This window comes from Leptodactylus fuscus, chromosome 2 (assembly GCF_031893055.1).
Source record: "Leptodactylus fuscus isolate aLepFus1 chromosome 2, aLepFus1.hap2, whole genome shotgun sequence".
Taxonomy (NCBI): domain Eukaryota; kingdom Metazoa; phylum Chordata; class Amphibia; order Anura; family Leptodactylidae; genus Leptodactylus; species Leptodactylus fuscus.
This window is the reverse complement of record NC_134266.1, coordinates 16802835-16826353: the sequence shown is the minus strand read 5'-3', so window position 1 is coordinate 16826353 and position 23519 is coordinate 16802835. Positions and strand designations below refer to the sequence as shown.

Sequence of the window (23519 nt, the reverse complement as noted above, 5' to 3'; positions counted from 1 at the left end):
TTTTATTTTAAAGAAGTCTGAAAAGCCCGAGGGCGTAGAGAATCTGGTTGGCATTGTTACCTTGGTTATTTTGGTGTTGTTTACTCAAATCAGTGCAGCCGCTCCAAAGATATAAGCCCTTTTTTAATGTTGATGCAAATTAGGGTCTAGCTATGTGGGTGGTAACACTGTAGTTACTCTGGGGGTGGGGTCTCTGTACTGTGTGCCATGTAATGTTACCCTCCACGGGACTAGTCATGTATCGAGATTAACAGGGCTTATAACTTTGGAATAGCTGAACGGATTTGGATAAACAAAACAATTCTCAGTGTTACAGTGCCTATTTGATGGGGTATGTTTGTGGGCTTTTGAGACCTGGTGACAACTCCACATTAATACATTTTGTTTTCTTTGTTTCTCAGTCTAGTTGATCTTCTTTGGTGACTGATAGCTTGCTTGTTTTAGTGTGCACATAGAGTTAGCGGGCAATCTAGGACTCCTAAATAGGTTTGAGCCGATTTTGAGATTTCAGGATCAATTTTAAAATTTTGTTTCCGATCGTTTTCCAGTCGATCCCGGTTGTGAAATTTGCTCGATCGCCAATCGGAATCCGATCATTTCCGATCGTCAACCCTACTCCTAAACTGGACTCCTAAATAGTAGAGGTTTATAGGACATGAATAAAATACTCTTTGTACTGAATCTTTCACACAAGACTATATATCTTATGTTCAGCTCCTCCTGCTCTATACTATGCACCCCACAGATAGAACCGAAATAATGCTCCAATGTATATGGACAATGATACTAATGTGGGGCGCCCCTCATATGCCCCACATTGTCAATGCTTGACACAATATTTCGATTTTTTTTTTTTTTGGATCCTGATAAATACTTATATAATGATGATTACATATTATGTTAACAGGGAAACCAAAATTAGCCCCATTCTCTTCCAATACTTTCACAACCATGCATGGCTCTAACACGCTAAATTTAGTTGAAAATTGAAAATCAAGGGCACATAGCCATTCCACAGCTATAGAAATCTGCGGGCTCACACTGTACATCCACATGCGGAATACAGAGATTCTTCGTGAAGGATCTTTACTACAATTCACATGTAAGAAATTAGTGATCTATTCAGAAATATTTGTGAGGTTTAGAAAGACTGTTTGCTTTGTTTTTGTACCTGTGTGTCTGCTTATTATATACTGAGGTCTGAAGAGACCCTAGAGCAAAGTGCTGGTTAATGGGTTGTGAACCCCTAAAATTTTAGGTTATTTTGGAAAATTTGTAATGAACCTGTTTTATTTTAATAACCAGTTTGCTCATTCCTAGAAGAAATAGTATGCCATGTTCCATCTGATTTCATCTTGTGCAGAATTTAGACCTATGCAAAGGTATCAAATGGCATCATAAAGAGGGTCAATGGAATGGTAGGGACTTAGACCATGACAGCACTTGGCAGTACTGTCAGTGACCGACTGCTTCACCCCAAATGTGAGAAGAAGCGTGATCGAACATCCTTCCTTCGAACCGCGGTCAGGCTGTATAATCAACATCAGACATAGTGAAAATCACTCTGCACAGAGAACTAAATGATCCTGAAATCTTCTTTTAGTTGCTATGACTTCCCATCATCCACTGTGGGAAGGTTATCTGTATGCACTTGAGAAAGAGCAAGATAGGCTCAAAATGCGTTGTGCAAATAAAGTTTGTTGATTTACCCGGGCGAGCGCGGTTCTTCTGTTCTCCCCTCGAGTGAGAGGGTCCACCCCCAATATCGTTGCCTTGACGTCTCCCAGACGTATATCCAGCTGCCGCCTACGTTTACCTGTGCCATCCATTCCTAAGATACACTATAGAGGTGGTTGTGTCTCACACAACCCCATCAGGTGAGCGGCCATTTGTTTCTGCTTACCCTGACTTTTTGATTCAAAAAATACTACACCAAGGTCGGCTCGGTGCCGCCCTTCTTTTTTGCTTTCTTGTAGTATATCACTGTATTATCCATGCTTCTGTATCACACTGTATTTCCCCATGATGGGACTATTAAAGGATTATCTCCGGAGGGAAAAAAAAAAATTTGCATATCGACATTTCATTAAAGTATTATTCCCCTGGGGATTCTTTGATATCTATTCCACCAAGCCTGACCGTGTTTGTACAGTACCTGTCATAGAAGAGAATGGAGGAAGCCATGTGTTTGGACGCTATATCATGAAGAGGCAAGTGCACAACCATGTGGTGCAGGTCGAAGAGGTGGCTCAGGCATTTATGTAAATATCTAAGATGGAAATATTGGTCTCCCATCCATGGCTTTCCAGATGGTGCAAAACTACAACTCCCACAAAGTCATGTTGGACTTTCTACTTTCACTAAAGCATGTTATATATATACAGCTATTCTGTAAAGTAATCGTAAGATAGTCTTACTCTCTACACTGTGCTTGACCTGCTAGCGAAAAGCATGAGAACAATATCCTATGGTTGGATGTGAGAATCAGATGACTGGTGAACTGTTTCTCCTGCCGAGCCATGTGCGTCTGTTTTCCGAGCACAGCTTTACACTATACATATTAAACAAGTTAGAATTTAGAAAATCATTCACTCAATTTAACCCATATCCTAGACTGTCAAAATACAACAATTGTAGTCATGTGTAAGAATGAAACACACAACAAACATGAGGCCATAAGCATTTCCTGAGTGACTGGCAAAGTTATTTCTCTTACGGCAAAGAACGTGAATAATCCTCATAAAAGGCGATAATATAAGAATCACACTGCACATACCGGCCAATGTAAGGACGTATTTCTGAATCCTGGATCCTATTGAATTGATCGCTGTACAGTTGTATCGTCCAAAGTCGTTGTCTGATATTGGAGTTATCTGAAAGAACAGAAATAATAGAAATTAAAACTGAAAACGTTATACATTAAAATGTTACAATTAGGGTTGAGCCGATCTTGAGATTTCAGGATTGTTTTAAAATCCGATTTCCGATCATTTTCCATTCGAACCCGATTCCGATCCCAATTCCAATCCCAATGCAAGTCAATGGGATTTTTTTAATAATTGAAGATTGGATTTTAAAAACGATCCTATTCACTACACAGCATGGAGTCTAAAAATGGAACACTTTAATTGCTAGACTCCACGCTGTGTAGTGATTTAAAAAAATAATCTTGCTACTTATTCCCCCCTGGTGTCCACTTACCTGCACAGATCCGCTGCTGCTGGTCCGGTCCCCACTGTTCTCACTCCTCTTCTCACCTCGGTGCCCCTGCCTCCCAGGTTAGTGTTACAGACCTAGGAAGAAGGTGGGGCTTGTGGCTTAGGAGAGTGTGGGTGGGTACAGGTACCCGCCCGCACTCTAAGCCACAAGCCCCACCTTCTTCCTAGGTCTGTAACACTAACCTGGGAGGTGGGGGCAGCGAGGTGAGAAGAGGAGAGAGAAGAGGAGAGAGAAGAGGAGCGAGAAGAGCGGGAACAGTGGGGACCAGACCAGCGATCTGTGCAGTGATGAGAGAAGCGGAGGATGCAGCTGAAGATTGAAGCATCGCTGGAGAGAGTTCTCTGGCAGCAGTAGGGACGCTCCCATCACTGTTTGAGCACTGGGCCCACCCCCTTTGCCGCAAGAAAACTAATTTGCATACCAGTAAAAACCAGTATTTCTAAGGAACGGCGGCACAGAGACCACGTCTAAAGGTAAGAGACGAATAGCCTTTCTAAAGGCTATTCCGACGTCTAAAGCACAAAAAAATACCGATTTAGTGGTAGAATCCCTTTAAGTAGACCCAGTACTCCATCTTGGCACAGGATGTTGTGTCCACATGTGTATGTTGGTATCAGCAGAGTGCAGTAAGTACTCTACTGCACATCTTACTTATTACTGATTTACTGTGAATTTTATAAAGGGGATACCCTAAGAGTTATGTTTTGTACAGTATTTCAGGAAGCCTCATCACACGGCAGAACACAACTTAATCCAATGAATATATGAAAAAGGGGGATAACTGTTAATGCCCGAATGGTGGCTCTAAAATAAAGGTAAAGGCAAATTTCAGGGTACACCAGTCTCCTATTACTACTCTGGAGAACAAACAACTCCCTACCCATATCTTATCCACACCTTGCAATAGACACAAACCGGATTGATAGCACACTGGATCCATATCTCACTGATCATAATATCTACATGTATGATAGACCATTACCATCCTTCCAATTCTTAGCATATCCACCAATCCTCTGTCATATATCCCTATATTTATTAGTACTACAAGATGTTTCTTCTACCACCTCTTACTTAGAACTCTGGCTTATTTCCTGCAATCGATGTGTTGTGATCCATTGTGTGTAACTGTATTCTGCTACTCTATCGTTTTCTGCTTAGCCAAATTCTAATAAAAACAGATTAAACATAAATCAGAATAAAAAAAACTAAAATACTGCTGACTTTTGATATTAATCTTGTCTTTGAAGAGTAATAAAGTTGATTCAAGCTAAGTAAGGAACATAGTGGTAGCGTGTTAATTTCAATAAATATATCATGTTTGTCATCTGAGACATTGTACTACTCAAAGAAAATAAAACAGCGCCATGAATAATGAATACGCCAGTGATTATACAGTGTATCTACAAATATCTGAACACGGCTTTATGACTTACAGCTTGATAAATGTTTGTTTAGTCTGCTAGGTCCAAAGACCTTTGATGATTAATGGGACAAAAACTCTTAATTCTTACTGGCACTAACAAAATTGAGAGCACGGAATATCCAAGAAGTTGAATGTAGCCCATTTTAAGAGAAATTGGCCGAGAAATAACCTAGAGAACAAAATCCAAATTCATGTAGAAGGAAAAGAAAATAGTCAAAGTGGTCAATTTATGGGTCATTGACCGATGCGTAAAAAATATGGATAAATAAAAAAAATGTAAAAGCAACAATTTTGAATTTATACAACAAGCCCATCTCTGCAGGACTGGGGTGATATAGTGGGTCTGGTGACAGTAACCTATCTATCTGCAGGACTGGGGTGATATAGTGGGTCTGGTGACAGTAACCTATCTATCTGCAGGAGTGGGGTGATATGCTGGTTCTGGTGACACTAACCTATCTATCTGCAGTACTGGGGTGATATGCTGGGTCTGGTGACAGTAACCTATCTATCTGCAGGGCTGGGGTGATACGCAGGTTCTGGTGACACTAACCTATCTATCTGCAGGGCTGGGGTGATATGCTGGTTCTGGTGACACTAACCTATCTATCTGCAGGGCTGGGGTGATATGCTGAGGTCTGGTGACACTAACCTATCTATTGCAGGACTGGGGTGATATGCTGGGTCTGGTGACAGTAACCTATCTATCTGCAGGACTGGGGTGATATACTGGTTCTGGTGACACTAACCTATCTATCTGCAGGACTGGGGTGATATACTGGTTCTGGTGACACTAACCTATCTATCTGCAGGGCTGGGGTGATATACTGGTTGTGGTGACACTAACCTATCTATCTGCAGGACTGGGGTGATATACTGGTTCTGGTGACACTAACCTATTTATCTGCAGGGCTGGGGTGATATACTGGTTCTGGTGACACTAACCTATCTGCAGGGCTGGGGTGATATGCTGGTCCTGGTGACAGTAACCTATCTATCTGCAGGACTGGGGTGATATACTGGTTCTGGTGACACTAACCTATCTATCTGCAGGGCTGGGGTGATATGCTGGTTCTGGTGACACTAACCTATCTATCTGCAGGGCTGGGATGATATGCTGGTTCTGATAACACTAACCTATCTGCAGGGCTGGGGTGATATGCTGGTTCTGGTGACACTAACCTATCTATCTGCAGGGCTGGGGTGATATGCTGGGTCTGGTGACACTAACCTATCTATCTGCAGGACTGGGGTGATATACTGGTTCTGGTGACACTAACCTATCTATCTGCAGGGCTGGGGTGATATGCTGGGTCTGGTGACACTAACCTATCTATCTGCAGGGCTAGGGAGCTATGTTGGGTTCTGGTGACTGATATACTTTAATATGGCTATGTACCCACCGAATACATATGAGTTTGGTGATATGTGCATGTGTTCGTAATGGGCAGGAGGGAGTAGGTAGATGTCAAGCACCTCTTATGTCCCCTGAGAACAAAAGGATCAGGTTTGTAAAAAACATAATTCTAGATCCACCTTCTTAAGGCATTTTTCCTCAGGGGAGAGTCAAAATCCCCTATAAACATTGTCCCCTCTGCAGGTTCATCTGTTAGTAATCTAATGTGTATTTTCACCTTCAGCCTTTAGCTATGACATCACTGTATTTAGTATCCTATCCCATGTCAGCACGGTGTGAATTATCCCTTGGCTTTATTACCCTGTACATTAGCCTTGTGCTGTGACATCACTGCCTTAGTTTTCACATGTATTTTTACATGTGAAAACATGTATTTTTTTTGTATTATTACAATGACATTTCTGCATTCCGGCTTATTATTCTATTCTGTGACATCACTACACATTATTTCCATATGGTGACACCATTGTGTGTAATAACTTTATCTTTTGACGTTCCATGTTTATATACCTACTATGACTTCACTGCATGTGCCATTGTCATTTTGTGACATTAGAGGGACATGCATGACTTAAGTTATAAACTATCCATAGAATATGGGATAGCTTGAAGATTGGTAAGGTCCAACCAACTAGAACCTCACCAATGGGAATAATGGGGGAGTCTTATCCCCAGTGGAGATGCTACATGAAGAGCTAAACATTTTTTCAATGGAAACCCCAATGGTTGGAAGTCAATGTGCGAAAATCCATTCAACTCATTAATTGGGGGGGGATCGGGCATCATTATATCGGGCATCATTTATGCCAGGAAACTACAATGGCAGCATAAAAATGACACATTTTTGTTCCAAGTGGCAGTCAAAAACTTACCAACCCAAGGTTTGCGCCATTTTATGACATGAACGTGGCCAAATTGAATAATAAATCTCCTCCATATCCTTTCTCACAAATGCTGCACCTATATTGTGTCTTAGACTTCTTCTCACCTCTAACAGAATCTTCTTTCCATCCCTGTAGGTCTTTATATTCGTTATATTCCGCGCAGGTAACAGAATTTTTTCTCTGCTCCAGAAAATTGATGACGGCGGGTTGGAAATAACATCACAACTGATATTAATTGGATTGTTTTCCCAGGAATAATAGATGGTTTGATTTGAAATAAATTTTGGTGCATCTGTTGGAAGACAAAGTTTGCAATGAATATTACAAATGAATTACTTTTTGCTTTGGAACATTTAAATTGATTTGTCACAATTGTAGATGAAACTGCAATATTAGATTGGATCAGGCTCTGGCAAAAAGAAGAGAAAAAGCTTGATAAAATGTGCAAGGGAAAATAAGAAACTAGGAAGGAACACAAAGTACAATTATCTGTCGAAATCAACAAAGCTACAATATGAGGTGTCAGAGTCCCCACAAAAACAGGTCTCGGGGTGCTGATCAATGTAAGAAAGCAATGAGTGCAGTATGTGTTACATAGTCCTAAGCTAAAACAACAACAACAAGTTTACTGGGGGGATGCCACCATACATCAATAGATTTTTTTTTTTTTTTTTAGCATTTTTAATATTTGTGATATTGCCAAGCTCTGTGCTGCACCTTTGTTGTAATGCTACTAGGGCTTGCAGTTAGCAGGATTAATCATGTAAAGAACTACAGTCCCATGCGTCCTCTCTCCTATTACAGACATTGACTCCATACCCCCCATACAAGGAGTAAAATGCTGGGGTTTTTTACTTTATAAAACACTTTCCTTGATTACAGGGGTGGGTTAAGTTTACCATGGGCATCAAGCTGTTTAGAAAGCTTGCCCCCATTCCTTATGATGAAGATCCCTGTGGCAGAATAATGTCCCATAGCGGCCCTCCATAGTGGCCTCTATACACAATATACTGTTCTACAGTGGCCCCTTCATACAGTATAATGTGCCATAATGGCATATACATAGGGCAAGGCAAATGGGCTCTCGACAGAAATTTTACAAAAATTTCTGGCTCAACAGAACAAAATTTTTGGGGCTGTCCACCCATGAACTAGTTACACTGGCGTAACAACACTTGTGTCTATGTGCCATTATACCAACGTGACTCATGTGTGTTACTGGGCCTCAGTGATCCCTGACATCATTCAGGAGGCTGGAAGAGGATCGTGCCAGAACCCAAGGGAGGTGAAGGAAACTGAAGAGTTAAATAATGGCAACTTCGAGTTGGATGTATTCGGAAACTGCCAGTTGAACCTCACAAATATTTTGCATACTGTCATTCATTCTGTTTAATAGCAATAGGATAAAAATCAATGCATGGTCGAGTTATATAAAGTCTCTGGTCATGTGATATACAGTCCATGGTTGTTTTTTGCTATGGTCCATGATCATGTGATATACACACAGGTGCAAAGCTCGTTACCAGACAGATGTTTGATTACTGTGTTGTGTCTGTAGCGAGCTGTGCACCTTTGTCTATCACGTGACCGTGGACTGTACATCACGTGACCGTGGACTGTACATCACGTGACCGTGGACTGTACATCACGTGACCGTGGACTGTACATCACGTGACCGTGGACTGTACATCACGTGACCGTGGACTGTACATCACGTGACCGTGGACTGTACATCACGTGACCGTGGACTGTACATCACGTGACCGTGGACTGTACATCACGTGACCGTGGACTGTACATCACGTGACCGTGGACTGTACATCACGTGACCGTGGACTGTACATCACGTGACCGTGGACTGTACATCACGTGACCGTGGACTGTACATCACGTGACCGTGGACTGTACATCACGTGACCGTGGACTGTACATCACGTGACCGTGGACTGTACATCACGTGACCGTGGACTGTACATCACGTGACCGTGGACTGTACATCACGTGACCGTGGACTGTACATCACATGACCGTGGACTGTACATCACATGACCGTGGACTGTACATCACATGACCGTGGACTGTACATCACATGACCGTGGACTGTACATCACATGACCGTGGACTGTACATCACATGACCGTGGACTGTACATCACATGACCGTGGACTGTACATCACATGACCGTGGACTGTATATCACATGACCGTGGACTGTATATCACATGACCGTGGACTGTATATCACATGACCGTGGACTGTATATCACATGACCGTGGACTGTATATCACATGACCATGGACTGATTTGTATCCACTGGAAGTAAGCGGAATATATGACCGCAAGCAGAGGTCTAATAAACCATAATGAATTGATACAAACAATAACATTTGTCTCTCAATATTGGTCTGAAAGTGGATGACCCCTTTAAAGGAGTTCATTAAAACGTTGTCCAGCTTCTTAAAGCATCTGCAAATATGAGCTGAATTATGGGCCAAACCAGAGACATTTGCCTGAAGCGCTGTTCCTTTCTAGTGCTGCCTGCAGAGACACTTCTTTTCTGGAGGAATATGAATAGACTTCCCAGGGAAATATTTACTTATATAGTAACTACTGCATCATTTTTTGCAGATGAAAAGATCAGGTGAATATAACAAGCTTTTTAACATATCTTAGCAGAGAAATTTTTTTTCTATCACCTGTTAAATTGTTCTATTTACTGCTTCTCTTCTGCCTGTTAAACTGCTGAATTCACTGCTCAGGTCCATCTTTAGTGAAGATAGACAGTCTTTGGAAAGGGGAGGGGGAGGAGGAGAAGTGAGAGGGTGTGAAGCAGAGAGCTCTCACCAGATCATAATTCCCATCTATATTGCTAAAACCTGATTTAAAAAAAAACCCTGCTAGTATTGTGCTAAACCTTACAGTTCTGTGTCTGTGCTTGTTTCCCTCTGACTGTGATCCTTCTCTTGTCCCCTCCCTTCTCCATAGACTTCTACTGTAGGTAACCTGATCTGTCTATGAGTCTTCGGTGTAGTGGGATGTCTCAGTGAATTGAGCAGTTTAGCAGGAAGGAGATGAGAACAGATGATAAGATATCTTACATAGTTTCTCATATTCATCTTAATCATTTACAAAATAACAGTTTTCTAGGCTGGATTTTCGCTCATTAAATCAATAACCTAAAAATTCCATGGCTAGAGTTACTCTTGCAAATATAATGAAACTCCATCAACTTCTATGTATTGGAAGCAACATGACTCAAATCTCCATCTAGTCCTAGCCTTCCATAGATGCAATAGGCTAAGACAAAATGCCCCAACTCTACTTGATCATTGTTACTGTTCTGCTTCCCCTACTACCCATGTTTTCCTTTTTTTTTTTTTGGGGGGGGGGGGAATTGATCATATTAATATATCTTTATAACAATTACTGCACAACATAGAAATCACTTCCCAACTTACATTCTACATTGAGATACATGCTCTTCTGATGGCCACCAATTCTGCTGGCTGCTTCGCAGTCATATCTTCCCGCGTCGGATAACATCACGCTTCTAATGCGCAGGGAGGACTTCCCGTGGTGTCCTATACTTTCTATACGATCGTCTTGGCTCTGTTAACATTGTATGTAAAGATAATAAATGCAGAGATATCCCGTTACTAATCAGCACGTCCAGGCACAATCTATGAGGGCATCACAACTTAGGTCGTAGATAGGCAATAAATTTAATACAATCTAATTAAAATGCATTCATTATGAGCAGTTAATGAGGTCAGAGACCCTTCTCTAGGATCCTGGATGGAGAGTTGTCTCCAATGGATAGCTCACACTCTCATTTAACCCCTTCCTGACATTTTTTTGGAATATGGGATGGAAATCCATGCAAACACGGGGAGAACATACAAACTCCTTGCAGATGTTTTTTTTGCCCATGGCGGGATTTGAACACCAGGACTCCAGCGCTGCAAGGCTGCAGTGCTAACCACTGAGCCACCGTGCGGCCCCTCAGACCCCATTATAGTCTATGGGGTCCGTGTGCTTTCACTGCACACCGCTTGCCAATACATTCAGGAGAGGGTCCCCACGTGGACTTCCCCCTGAACGGAGTACCGACGCAGATGTGAACGAGGCCTAAGAACTGGAGTTGATGGAGATGGTGAAAGGTCCTCTCTAAAGGGATATTATTCATATAGTAATGGCATTTAGCTAGGATATGTCACCACTTTATGACCAGTAGATGTTTTACCACTGATCCCTTCCAATATTAATAGCTCTGTGGCCCCTTCACAATTCACAAGTACTTGCTGTACAGGGCAAATGCTGCACCGCTCCATTCAACTGAATGTGTTCGGCTGTATTTTCCCGTACAGTTGGTCGACTCAAAGCACTGCCCTGAGACAAAACAAGTGAAGATGATGAAGATGATGATGACCAGTGAAGCACCCAAATTCCAAATGTTGGACCAAAAGTCATGACATATTTCAATAACGTGCCATTTATGTTCCCATGCCATTTAGTGTACTGTGTAAAGGCATACAACAATGCTGCAAGGTAAGAGTGGCCTGGAAGTGATGATATGGCCATTACTGATCTCAACATAATCCAGTCTGTCTGGGATGACATGACGAGACAGAAGGATTGGACAAGCCTACATCCACAGAAGATGGCGGGAACAACCTCCCTGCCGAGTTCCTTCAAAAACCATCTCCAAGTGCCCTGAAGAACTGATGGAAGGCAAAGGGCAAAGGTCACATCAAATATTGATAGAATTTAGATTGTTCCTTTCATTCATTTTATTTTGTTAATTGCCAAAAATAACCTAATAACCCTTCTAGTTTTGCAGCGTTTATTCCATGCCTATCTAGAACTTTTGCACGGTACTGTCTTTACACAGCAGATAGTTCCCAGGAGTTCATAAAAATGCTTTATCAAGAGAGAAAATGAATTCTGTAAATCTGTTTTTAGGAAGGAAGCGCGGTGGCTTATTAAATACCTTTGATAAGAATGCAGTCTGACTGATGGCTCTTCTCCTTGCCCAGAATTGACAACCTCATTCTAAGTGAATCAACAATCCTAGCTAATGTGAAATGAAATAGCTAGAAGGGCATCTCTATTGGCATGGCCCTCGACTATAATATAGAATAATTGTTGAGAAATGAGTTTTTCCGAGTGTGTTATAATATATCCATCTATCTCTACGCGTTTGCATTTTTTCCAAGGCTATTTAGAATAAAATAATAGTGGCAGAGATAAGGAAAGAGAAAAAAAATCTAATTCTTCCAGGCAAGACATATTTCAAGAACCTTCATAAATATAAACAAGACCATCCATAATTTACGTGTCTTCTAGCAAGTGTCCATAGTCTCAGTGCTCATCACTAACTAGTAGCTCTTACTTTTATATTCAGGGATAGAAATAGAGGAAAGTAAGAAAATAGCGATTAAGTAGTTAGTAGGGTTGAGCCGATCTTGCAATTTCAGGATTGTTTTTAAAATCCGATTTCTGATCATTTTCCATCTGAACCCGATCCCAATTCCGGTCCCAATGCAAGTCAATGCGATTTATTTTAATTATTGAAGATCGGATTTTAAAAATGATCCTATTCACTACACAGCATGGAGTCCAAAAATGGTTTCAATTTTTGGACTCCACGCTGTGTAGTGATTAAAGAAAAAATCCCCCGGCTACTTAGCCCCCCCGGTGTCTACTTACCTGCACAGATCCGCTGCCGCTCCCCATTCTTCTCGGTCCGGTCCTCTCTCATTGACATGCCTTTAGAGCCTCGTGTGTGCCCCCACCTCCCTAGGCTAGTGTTAGAGATGATGGGAGTAGACAGGGCTTGTTGTGGCTTAGGAGAGTGTGCATCACTCACGTCTCCCCTCCCAGTACCCGCCCACACTCTCCTGAGCCACAAGCCCCGCCTTCTCCCAGCATTTCTAAAATTAGTCTAGGGAGGCGGGGGCACGCAGGGCACTCTGAAGGCATGTGAAGGAGAAAGAAGAGGAGCAAGAAGAATGGGGAGCAGCAGAGGCAGCACTTCTGCGCAGGTAAGTTGAACGATCAAGATTGGAATTCTGTTCCCAATTTTTTTTTTTTTTTTTATTTTTTATTTTTTATTATTTAGGTGGGATCGGAACCCGATCGCAATTGTGAAATTTACTCGATCGCCGATAGGTATCAGATCTTTGCCGATCCTGATTGCTCAACCCTAGTAGTTATGAGAAGAGGGCAAAATGGAGATAAATGACCCAAAAAAAATGGAGAAGTAGTGCCTCGTGGAGCGTAATGTAATGGTTCATGGAGAATGAGACATTGGATGCAACTTGATAGCTTTTTATCCTTCCCCATCACCCAATAGTCATGTTAAGACTGAAGCCCCACATTGGGGAAAATATGAATTTTTTTTTTGAAGATTTTGCAGCGTTTTCTCAGCCAAAGTCATAGAAGTATTAGAGCTTCCCATTCCATTGGTAACCACTACTGGGTTTGGCTCAAAAAACTGCAACCAAAATAGAAGCTTAGTAGTGAAATGCAGCAAAAAATAAAGCTGCAGACTTTTCCTCTGCAGACTTTTTTGTCCCTATACGGCCTAAAACGGGAAAAAATATTCAAAAAAATTGATACTTATGGTCTAAATCTGTAACTGAGTGATGTCACCGAGCTTTTACCAAAGACCACTAAGCTACTGATGGATCTCAGCAGTCTTGTGAGCCTCTCTGCTTGGCCAATGGAGACTCCGAATGGGAGGGAACGGGGGCTGGGACTGGACAATGGAGTTTGTTTTATACCCATTCCAGCCACTTCTAAGTTTGATAGAATTCCTGGACAACCCCTTTAAGTCCATTTTATCCTCTTAGTGTCTAAGGTTAACTTCATGGCCAGTAACATTTTCCTCTTGTGTTCATACAGTTTTTTTTTTGCTTTATTTTTCTGCATGATTCTATTCTATTCTATTATCTTTGTGTTTGCAGGTCAACGTGTAGCTTAGATAAGAACAATGTTGGCATTTACAATAAGGTATTGAATAAACTATTGCTTTTTTATTGGTGGTGAGTACAGATGAGCGAACAGTAAAAATGTTCGATATTTGTTTCGAGTAGCCGCTCAATATTTGACTACTTGAATCGAATATTGAATCCTATTATATGGGGGGAAAATGCTCGTTTCAGGGGTAGGCAACATTCGATCAAATTACACTTACCAAGTCCACGAGTGAGGGTCGGGCTGGATCCTCTGAGAAGTCTTCTCCTTGCAGCGTCCCCCAGCTCTGAATTCACTCTGCCAGGCATCGGGCCTGGGCAGAGCTGACTGCGCATGCCCGCACTACAAGCAGACATGCGCAGTCAGCTCTGCCCAGGCCCGATGCCTGGCAGAGTGAATTCAGAGCCGGAAGACGCCGTGGGGAAGCTGCATGGAGAAGACTTCTAAAGGTAGGAGAAGAATCAGCGTTGATTGGCTGACTGTATAGCATTCGGCCAATCAATGCTGCTTCTGCATCGAACTTTTCCATTCGAATAGTGAGTGGTACTCGATCGAGTACGAGTATTTCGAATACCGTAGTATTTGATCGAATACCTACTCGATCGATTACTACTCGCTCATCTCTAGTGGTGAGGGTAGAACATACAGCCATGCCATTGTTTTTTAGGTTCTATTTTTACAACATTCCACTGTAAGTGAGATAAAAGAAGTTAAGATAAAGAGTCCGGAGTGATTTGTATTGCCGCAGTCTTAGGGAGTTAATCCTTACCTTCACTTTTGCACAGGATAGACAACACACCAGCTGGAGGCAAAAGTGGAAGCAAGGAGGAGCACAGGGAGGTCACTGTTGGGCAGAATATTCCCCAAGAATACTTTGTCCAAGCTATATTTTACTTTATCTTGTATCTAGCGGAAAATTCTAGAGGCACCCATTGAAGTCAATGGGAGGGTTTTTTTTCAGTGTGGAAAATACCACACCAAATTCCTCACTATTATCCTCTGTATGAATGGACCCTAAGACACATTAAACTATTTTGATCTCCTGTCTAGTTTCCTTTGACGATTGTCAGTCTGTGCATCTGGAATGTATTACTCTTGCCTCTGGTGAGCTGGAGTGAAACACATGCAAATTCATGATACACAACCTTCCGCTGTCAGAAAGGAAAACAGTAATCTTTAAATGACAACCTTTTCAGCTGATCAGCATATAGTGGAGAGATTATTTACAGAAGCTTGTGGCACAAAAGACGGCACAATAAGTGTATGACAGAAGATGGGAATGATGGGAAGCATGTGTACAAATGAGATACAGTTCCTGGTTCTCAGAAAAGTTGTACAGGGTGGCCCAAGCTAGGCTTTTACACTTGGGCACAAGACCCTTTAATTACACCCCTAGGCCATATTCTGTCCTGGGAGAAAAAGCTGGGCCTCTCCAAAGCCAATGCTCAGGTCAAGCAAGTATTACCTACTTCTCATGGGTTCTCCTGTTGCGTTAGACTTCAGGAAAACCACTTCAAACGTCTATCCCACTGTTACAAAACTCCGGAATGGTTTTTTGCTTACAAGCTGGCACATAGTGACCTTTGCTGGCACTGCGGTCTAGAGACCGGCTCTCTATCGCACATTTGGTGGTCCTGCCCTATTTGTGTGTTTTGGAAAGAAGTAGAGGCTTCACTCAAATCCATCTGTGGAGCTGGCTCTCGGATATCTTTGCATCATATTGCTCTGGCTTTACCAGATGCACAAAAGAGATCAACTCATTTATGTCGCCAAGTTCCTTATCCCTCAGAAGTGGTTGCAGCCCACGGCTCCTACCCACTCGGAGTGGGTGGCTAAAGTCAACCAAGTGTGCAGGTTTGAAGAGATTTCGAGCTGGGTATTGGGCAAACACGCCGCTTTCCTCAAGACCTGGTCTCCCTGGCTTAAGTTCGCTAAGCTTAATTGATAGGTATTACTCTGTTGTAACAATTACACCCCTACGCATATTCTAGTCCTCATGCCATGTCATGACTGCGGTGCATGTACTGTACATTATTGCATGGTCTTAAAATGAACCATGTTTGGACTCCTCTTGTTTGTGCTTTTCAAAATGTTATAAAAATAGGTTTAAAAATTTAGATTTTTCTTTTGTTTGTGCCTAGTGCTACAATATTTTTGTACAATTTGCATCAAAATTCCTGCTTATTAAGTCTGTGTTCACAGTTACGTTTGAGGCTCTGTTCCAGAATGAATGAAAAAAAATAAATTGCCTGGTAAATAAACTCCATAGTCCTTGGGGTCTGTCAGGTGCTATTGGTGTCTGCTGTAAAAAATGAATCTGACATTTTATATCATTTTTTGTTTTTTGGCTGCTCTAATAGAGAAGAATAGGGTTGAGCGATCGGGATCGGAAAAGATCGGATTCCGATCGGCAATCGAGTAAATCTCACGATCGCGATCGGAATTCCGATCCCAATCTTTATCAGCGGGATCGAGGTTATCTCAAGATCGGCTCAACCCTATATATCATTAATAGTGTTGATCGTTCGGGATCGGGAAAGATCGGATCCCGATCGAGCAAATTTCATGATCACGATCAGCTGGAAAATGATCGAAAATCGGATTTTAAAAACAATCCTGAAATTTCAAGATCGCCTCAACCCTAGAGAAGAACAATAGAAGTGATGTGCTGGGCTGTTGACAGAGCTTTTTCTGCAGCTTGGTTTTGTTTAGCAACATGTTGCGAACAATAGGTGACACTTCTATGTCTCTTGTGAAGGTCGATAAATGTTACTTTTATAATGAAGGCAGGGATGGCTCAAGATGGATGTGAAACCTTTGGAAGCAAATCATAGTGGACCTATTCTTTCACAATATGCTTAAATAGGTTCCCTTAAAATAACAACTGCTTGCCATATACACACAATTTCATCCATGTTTTTATACTTTTATTATAACTTTTCTACATTGTGGATTCATATTGAGTGGATGAAAGTACATATATGGAGTTATGTAGTAACCAAAAAAGTGTGGGGCCATCAGTGTTTTTGCAATAAGACAATTATTCCTAACACACCTACAGGCTACTTAAGGGCTATTTGACCAAGAAGAGCATTGATGGGATGCTTAGTCAGATAACATGACCTCCATGGTCAACCAACCTAATCTAATTGAGATAATTTGGGATGAGTTAGGCTGCAGAGTGAAAGAAAATCAGACAATATATACTTAGTATCTCTGTGAACTGTTTCAAGACTGTTGGATAACTTTTCCAGGTGACTACCTCATGAAGGTGCTTGGGAGTGTGCAAAACAGTTGTCAAAGTGAAAGGGGGTTACTTTAAAAAATAAAAAAAATATATATATTTTGGTTTATTTAACACTTTTTGTATACTACTTAAATCCAAATTCATAGTCTTCATGTCTTCAATAAAGATGATTGACCAGATAAGAATGAAGCAGATTCATCCAGAATTTCCAAAAGTTTTATGCTTGGACCCAACCTGAAAACTTCTAGAACTTGTCTCCAGAGAAGAGGCCCAGGGATGGTACAGAAACATGATAAATACTTATACTCATGTTGCCTCACATTTCCTGGACTCTGCTGCTCTCGAGCTCCCTTGGTGTCCTCTCCCGACCTACCGGGTTATGTCACAGGCTGGGCCTCAACAGTCACATTGGGCATACTGATGTTGAGAATACTGAGGGACCACTGGACACTACAACGGGCCACTTATTATACTCTGGGGTCTGAAGAGATCACACAGTATATTAATAGCATTTCCAGTCCAGGTCTGTCCAAAACAGGTGGACAATCCGTGCAAATTTTTGCAAAACAAATCTTTCAAGGTTCCCCATATCTAGTCTTCAAGGTGATCTACCTATCTATCTACCTTTTTGGGGGGTGTTGCGGATTGATTGGTTGGTCCTTTGAGTCCATGCACCAATAGGATCAATATATCAATTAACATCAAATCAAAACTTATAAAGAGGAGGACTCTCACCCTGTCTCCATCCGTGAAGGTCTTTCCATCGCTGGCTCTCTTCCATGTAATCTCTGGTATGGGTTCTCCTTCGGCTTCGCATGTCAGGGTCACATGACCATTTTCAACCGTAGTCTCATTTTGCAATTGTATAATATGAGGCTGCACTGTTAAGAAAATTAATTAAATTACTGCTTAAATTATTTAATAGCGTAACTTAGCAACAAGACTCATGGGCAGGGAGAGGAGCCGGTATTGCAATTGCCAATGTTTGTTTAATCTACAAGCGCCCATAACAGTAAATTGCTTTGCTATGTTATATTGCTTAATCAAGGTTACTGTCTGGACATTTATTCTTCTTCAACAATGTTTTATATTGGAGCTTAGAAATCATGCAATGAAATTAGCTGCCTTATGTTTTATATAGTCAACAGCGCTGTTAATAATACTAAAACCTGCAGTGATGTAGCAGAGCGGAGACTGGTAAAAGGAGCACAGGAGGCGCAAGCCATCGTGATACCGAGAGGCACAAATCTCCTGTCCCCGATGTCCTGTTGTCTGCCACCCCTGCCCTTGACGTCTTGTGCCATGAAGACCAGAGAGTGGCCTTGTAAGGAACCAGTGACGTATGTGAATAATGTCATTAGTCCCTCTCCAGTGACATTGCATTCAGCGGTCACCTGAGGTTCAGGGCAGTAGCAGAATGAGGGGGGAAAGGGCACTAGAGGAGGACATTGGAGAACACTTTACTTTATTTGACATTTCCCATGGGTTGCTTAGATTCCTGGACCACCCCTTTAACACTGCACCATCATGTAGTTAATAGAGATGAGCGAACACTAAAATGTTCGAGGTTCGAAATTCGATTCGAACAGCCGCTCACTGTTCGAGTGTTCAAACGGCTTTCGAACCCCATTATAGTCTATGGGGAACATATACTCGTTAAGGGGGAAACCCAAATCCGTCTCAGGAGGGTCACCAAGTCCACTATGACACCCCAGGAAATGATACCAACACCTTGGAATGACACTGGGACAGCAGGGGAAGCATGTCTGTGGGCATAAAAGTCACTTTATTTCATGGAAATCCCTGTCAGCTTGCGATTTTCGCAAGCTAACTTTTTCCCATAGGAATGCATTGGACAGCGCTGATTGGCCAGAGTACGGAATTCGACCAATCAGCGCTGGCTCTGCTGGAGGACGCGGAGTCTAAGATCGCTCCACACCAGTCTCCATTCAGGTCCGACCTTAGACTCCACCTCCTCCGGCAGAGCCAGCGCTGATTGGCCGAAGGCTGGCCAATGCATTCCTATGGGTATGCAGAGACTCAGCAGTGTTGAGCCAGTTCTGCTCAACTACACCGTGTGCCGGTCAGCCCATCAGATGTAGCTGAGCCGAGGGTGCACTAGAACCCAATTACTTTTTCCAATTTTTTTTCAATGCCCCCGTTGTCGTAGTTCCTGTCCCACCTCCCCTGCGCTGTTATTGGTGCAAAAAAAGCACCAGGGAAGGTGGGAGGGGAATCAAATTTTTTTGGAGTTTCCACGTGATGTCCGATTCAAATCGAACACATCGAACAGCCTGATATCCGATCAAACATGTGTTCGATAGAACACTGTTCGCTCATCTCTAGTAGTTAAGTCATTAAAGGGACTTTCAAGGTTCATCAATTCATGCCTTATTCTGAGGATAGGTCATCAATTGAAGATTGGTAGCTGTGCAAGACATCGCATCTCAGCCCAAACACTTGAATGAAACAGTTGCGAACAAGCTATGTGACGATGATGGTGAGGGTTACATGATCTGTGAAGTACAAACACTGCTAGCTGATCCGTGAGGGCACCTGTTGTCAGACCCCCACTGATCTCAAGTTGTTGACTTATCTTAAAGCCAAAAACCAACTCAGCCATGTTTCAGTAGGTTCTAGAGCTCTCATCCCCACAGTCATGGTGTTTTCAGACTCTGTTACACAGACTTCCCTAGATGGTATCATTTACTAACTATATATATATATATATATATATATATATATATATATATATATATATATATATATATACACACACACACACATTTAATGTTCTCTATGCCTTTGTGTGACATGTGGCTACAAGGCATCATGGAAACAAGCCCTACTACCATGTTGCTTCTCATTCAAATATGGCACCCAAGGCAACATCTTCCAAGTTCCACCATGATCAGTCTCAGAGGACTACAATGGGAGAAATCTACCACAGTCGATAAAATATAATGAAAGTCAAGGTAAGGAATACAAATAAACTTCATTGGTGAAAAAGAGGAATTTGCTCCTAGCGCCACCTATTGGAAGGTTGCTCCTTATAGATTAAAACATAGTTTCTAAAAAATCTAAGGGTATAATCTGGGAATAATAGCCAAGCCAGGATAACTCCTCCAGAAGGAAGAGGTCCCCATCCATAGACAGCTGTTTCAAGTTTTTGCCTGTCACCAGAGTAGGGTACTGGTTGGCTGTGTAAGAGGTCTCGATGTGGGTCAGAAGGGGGTCCCTAGCACCACCTACTGGTGGTAGCACCCTATAGATCAATGCCTGGCTGTGGAATGGAACTTCATTTTGGAGGACTTATATTGGCTTGGCCCTTAGGTTTCTTTGAAAGCCAGGTTTTGATCTATAGGGTGCTACCAATAGGTGGCGCTAGGAACAAATTCCTCTTTTACAACAATGAGGTCTTATTTGCATTCCGTACCCAGAATTCTTAGCAGGGCTTGCATGGTCTAATAAATCCCTGTACCAGTCTCTCCCTAATGAGAGTCATCACCACTGCTAATAAAATAATAAATATATGTACAGTAGGCACCTAAAGCATGACATTACCCAAACACACAGTATACAGTATATACTACACATATACATCAACCACTGTCACATGAAGAACTGTTCAGGGAAAATACGTGAAAATAAGTTCAGTAACCGTCAGCAGCAGTACAACAAGGGAAATAAGAAAATAAGTGGCTTGAAGAGATTTCACTTATATGTCAATGTCTTGTATGTGATTTCATAAAGCATTGCAAGGAAATGTTCTGTATTGTCTTATAGGAAATCTACAATGGAAGAACAAAACAAACGGGGATAAAACCGTCTTATAACTGTCTAGGAGGTTTCCTAAAAACAATATTAAAAAATTTAACTGAGAAAACAGGTCTATCTGTAGTCATCCTCATCATTTTACTTTAAGACTCCGTCAGGGTGTGGGTCATTGCCCCCATGGCAGGTAATATTGAGCAGAGAAGATTCCTCCGGGAGCAAGCTGACTCCTGGCTTGGAATTGGCTTTATGTGAAATCTGACAAAATGTTGAGGAGATAAAATGATGATTCCTGGGCTCAGATTTATGTTTCCCATATAGTTGAGCTGCAATGTTCTGAAATGTATCAGATCTATATATTACATAGCTATTAGAGAAGAGCGAGTAGTATTCAATCGAGTAGGTATTCAATAGAGTATTACGGTATTCGAAATATTTGTACTCAATCGAATACTACTCCTATTCGCAGTAAAGATTCGATTCAGAACCAGCATTGATTGGCCGAATGCTATACAGTGTACAGCATTCGGCCAATCAACGCTGGTTCTGCAGCAGGCTCTTCTTTGCTAGTCGGGAGAGCTGGCAGCTTGCGATATGCGGGAGCTGACTTTCTCATAGGAATGCATTGACCAACGTTGATTGGCCGAATGCTATACAGTGTACAGCATTCGGCCAATCAACGCTGGTTCTGCCTCCTCGTCTGAGGAGGCGGAGTCTAAGGTCAGACCACAATGGAGACTGCTGTGGTCAGATCTTAGACTCCGCCTCCTCACAGACGAGCCTCCGGCAGAACCAGTGTTGATTGGCCGAATGCTGTACACTGTATAGCATTTGGCCAATCAATGCTGGTTCTGCAGGACGAGTAAGTTCACATTAGCAATTGCCTCCTGTCCGGAAGGAGTCCACAGGAGGACCCCCCGAATGGAATATCAGCGGAAATGCAAGCGCTGTGCAGTTAAAGTGCATGGACCTGTTATAGTCTATGGGATCTGTGCACTTTAACTGCACAGCGCTCCTCCTAAACACTCTCCTCCTGCTACTCGTAGACTTGGTGACTCTCCTTTAGTTGAATAGTGGTTTCCCCTGAAACGAGCATTTTTTCCCTTAGACTATAATGGGATTCGATATTCCACCGAGTAGTCGAATATTTGAAGCTCTACTCGAAACAAATATCAAATCCCAAATATCTCACTACTCCCTCATCTCTAATAGATATATATTTACCTATCATAGGATGAAAAAACCACCAAGATCATAATTTCCTAATATGTTATAGATCAATTATTGCTCATTATAATCCTCAAAGGCATTTACTACTTGATAAGTTTGTAACCCCTTTTAAAGCAGACATGTCCTCATCGATGTGCGGTATTACATACCGCTAGAAAGTTGATTATGCTGGATTCAGGGCACTGTCCTCTTTCCTGGTATACGCACAAGTGCTGGAGATATTGGTGCCACTCATTTCATCACCAATATCTCCTTACTGTCAGAAGGACGGGTTTTACAGCCTAATGCCATCACAGGGCTGTGAGGAATGCCCTCCGTAGACTTGTACTGACAGTGGGGGTGTTCCTCATGGCCCAGCGATGACATTAGGCAGTGAGGCCCCTCCCTTCTGACAGTGGGGAGATATTGGTGATGAAACTAATGGAACTGATATCTCCAGCACTGGGGCGCATACCTGAATTCAGCGCACTGTTGCCAAAAACTGTCTGCAAGTAGCGAGAAGAACTGATGGAGGGAAAAGGTCACACCGAATATTGATGGGATTTACATCTTTCTTTTCTTCATTCACTTAATTTTGGTAATTCACAAATTTAATATTTTATATATAATTTAAAAAATAATTTAACACTTTAAATTTTTAATGCATTCATACATTGCAGTATTTTTTCCACACCTGAAACCTTATGGCAGGAGAATCTCACTCCCTCCTTCCCCTGCCTAGAGATGTATGTGTGAGGCTGACTACGAGACAGATATAATGTAACAAAGCAGTGAGATGGAAGATAAGGAGAGGGAGAGCGGCTTAATAAGTGAAGGAGACACGTTACAATGTTTCTTATATGCAAGTGCATTTAATTTATGACAAGTTGTTTATAACTGGAGGTGCACTTTTAGAGAACATGTCACCCCTATCCATGACCGCCATTACCGATTGTGACCTAAAGAGATCTTACTAAAGTTGTATCCATTACTTAGAGTGTTACAGACCTTATATATGCAAATGAAGACTTAAGTGTCTTCAAAGCACATCTGGATCATCTCAATGTCATCTCTCTTTGCCCTTTTGAGTATTTCATTCCATTCATTGCCTGCACCAGTCCTGAGCTCAACGTTATCAGGACTAGAGATGAGCGAGTAGTGAAATATTCGAGATTCAATATTCGTTTCGAGTAGAGCCTCAATATTCGACTACTCGGTCGAATATCGAATCCCATTATAGTTTATGGGAAAAAAAATAAATAAATGTTCATTTCAGGGGAAACCACTATTCGACTAAAGGAGAGTCATCAAGTCCACGAGTAGCAGGAGGAGAGTGTTTAGGAGGAGCGCTGTGCAGTTGAAGCAC

General features: G+C 41.9%; 1 protein-coding gene across 3 annotated transcripts in view; it reads right to left on the bottom strand.

Annotated features, from left to right (window-relative positions):
• Nucleotides 1–23519, bottom strand: part of NCAM2 (neural cell adhesion molecule 2) — a 393282-nt gene that overhangs the window by 90271 nt on the left and 279492 nt on the right. For all 3 annotated transcript variants that reach the window (XM_075263468.1, XM_075263470.1, XM_075263471.1), the window contains exons 8-11: nt 17906–18051; nt 10404–10554; nt 7051–7238; nt 2777–2873 (exon numbers count right to left, since the gene is read on the bottom strand). In XM_075263468.1, the coding sequence (XP_075119569.1) occupies nt 2777–2873; nt 7051–7238; nt 10404–10554; nt 17906–18051 (582 nt within the window). The remainder of the gene's footprint in view (nt 1–2776; nt 2874–7050; nt 7239–10403; nt 10555–17905; nt 18052–23519) is intronic.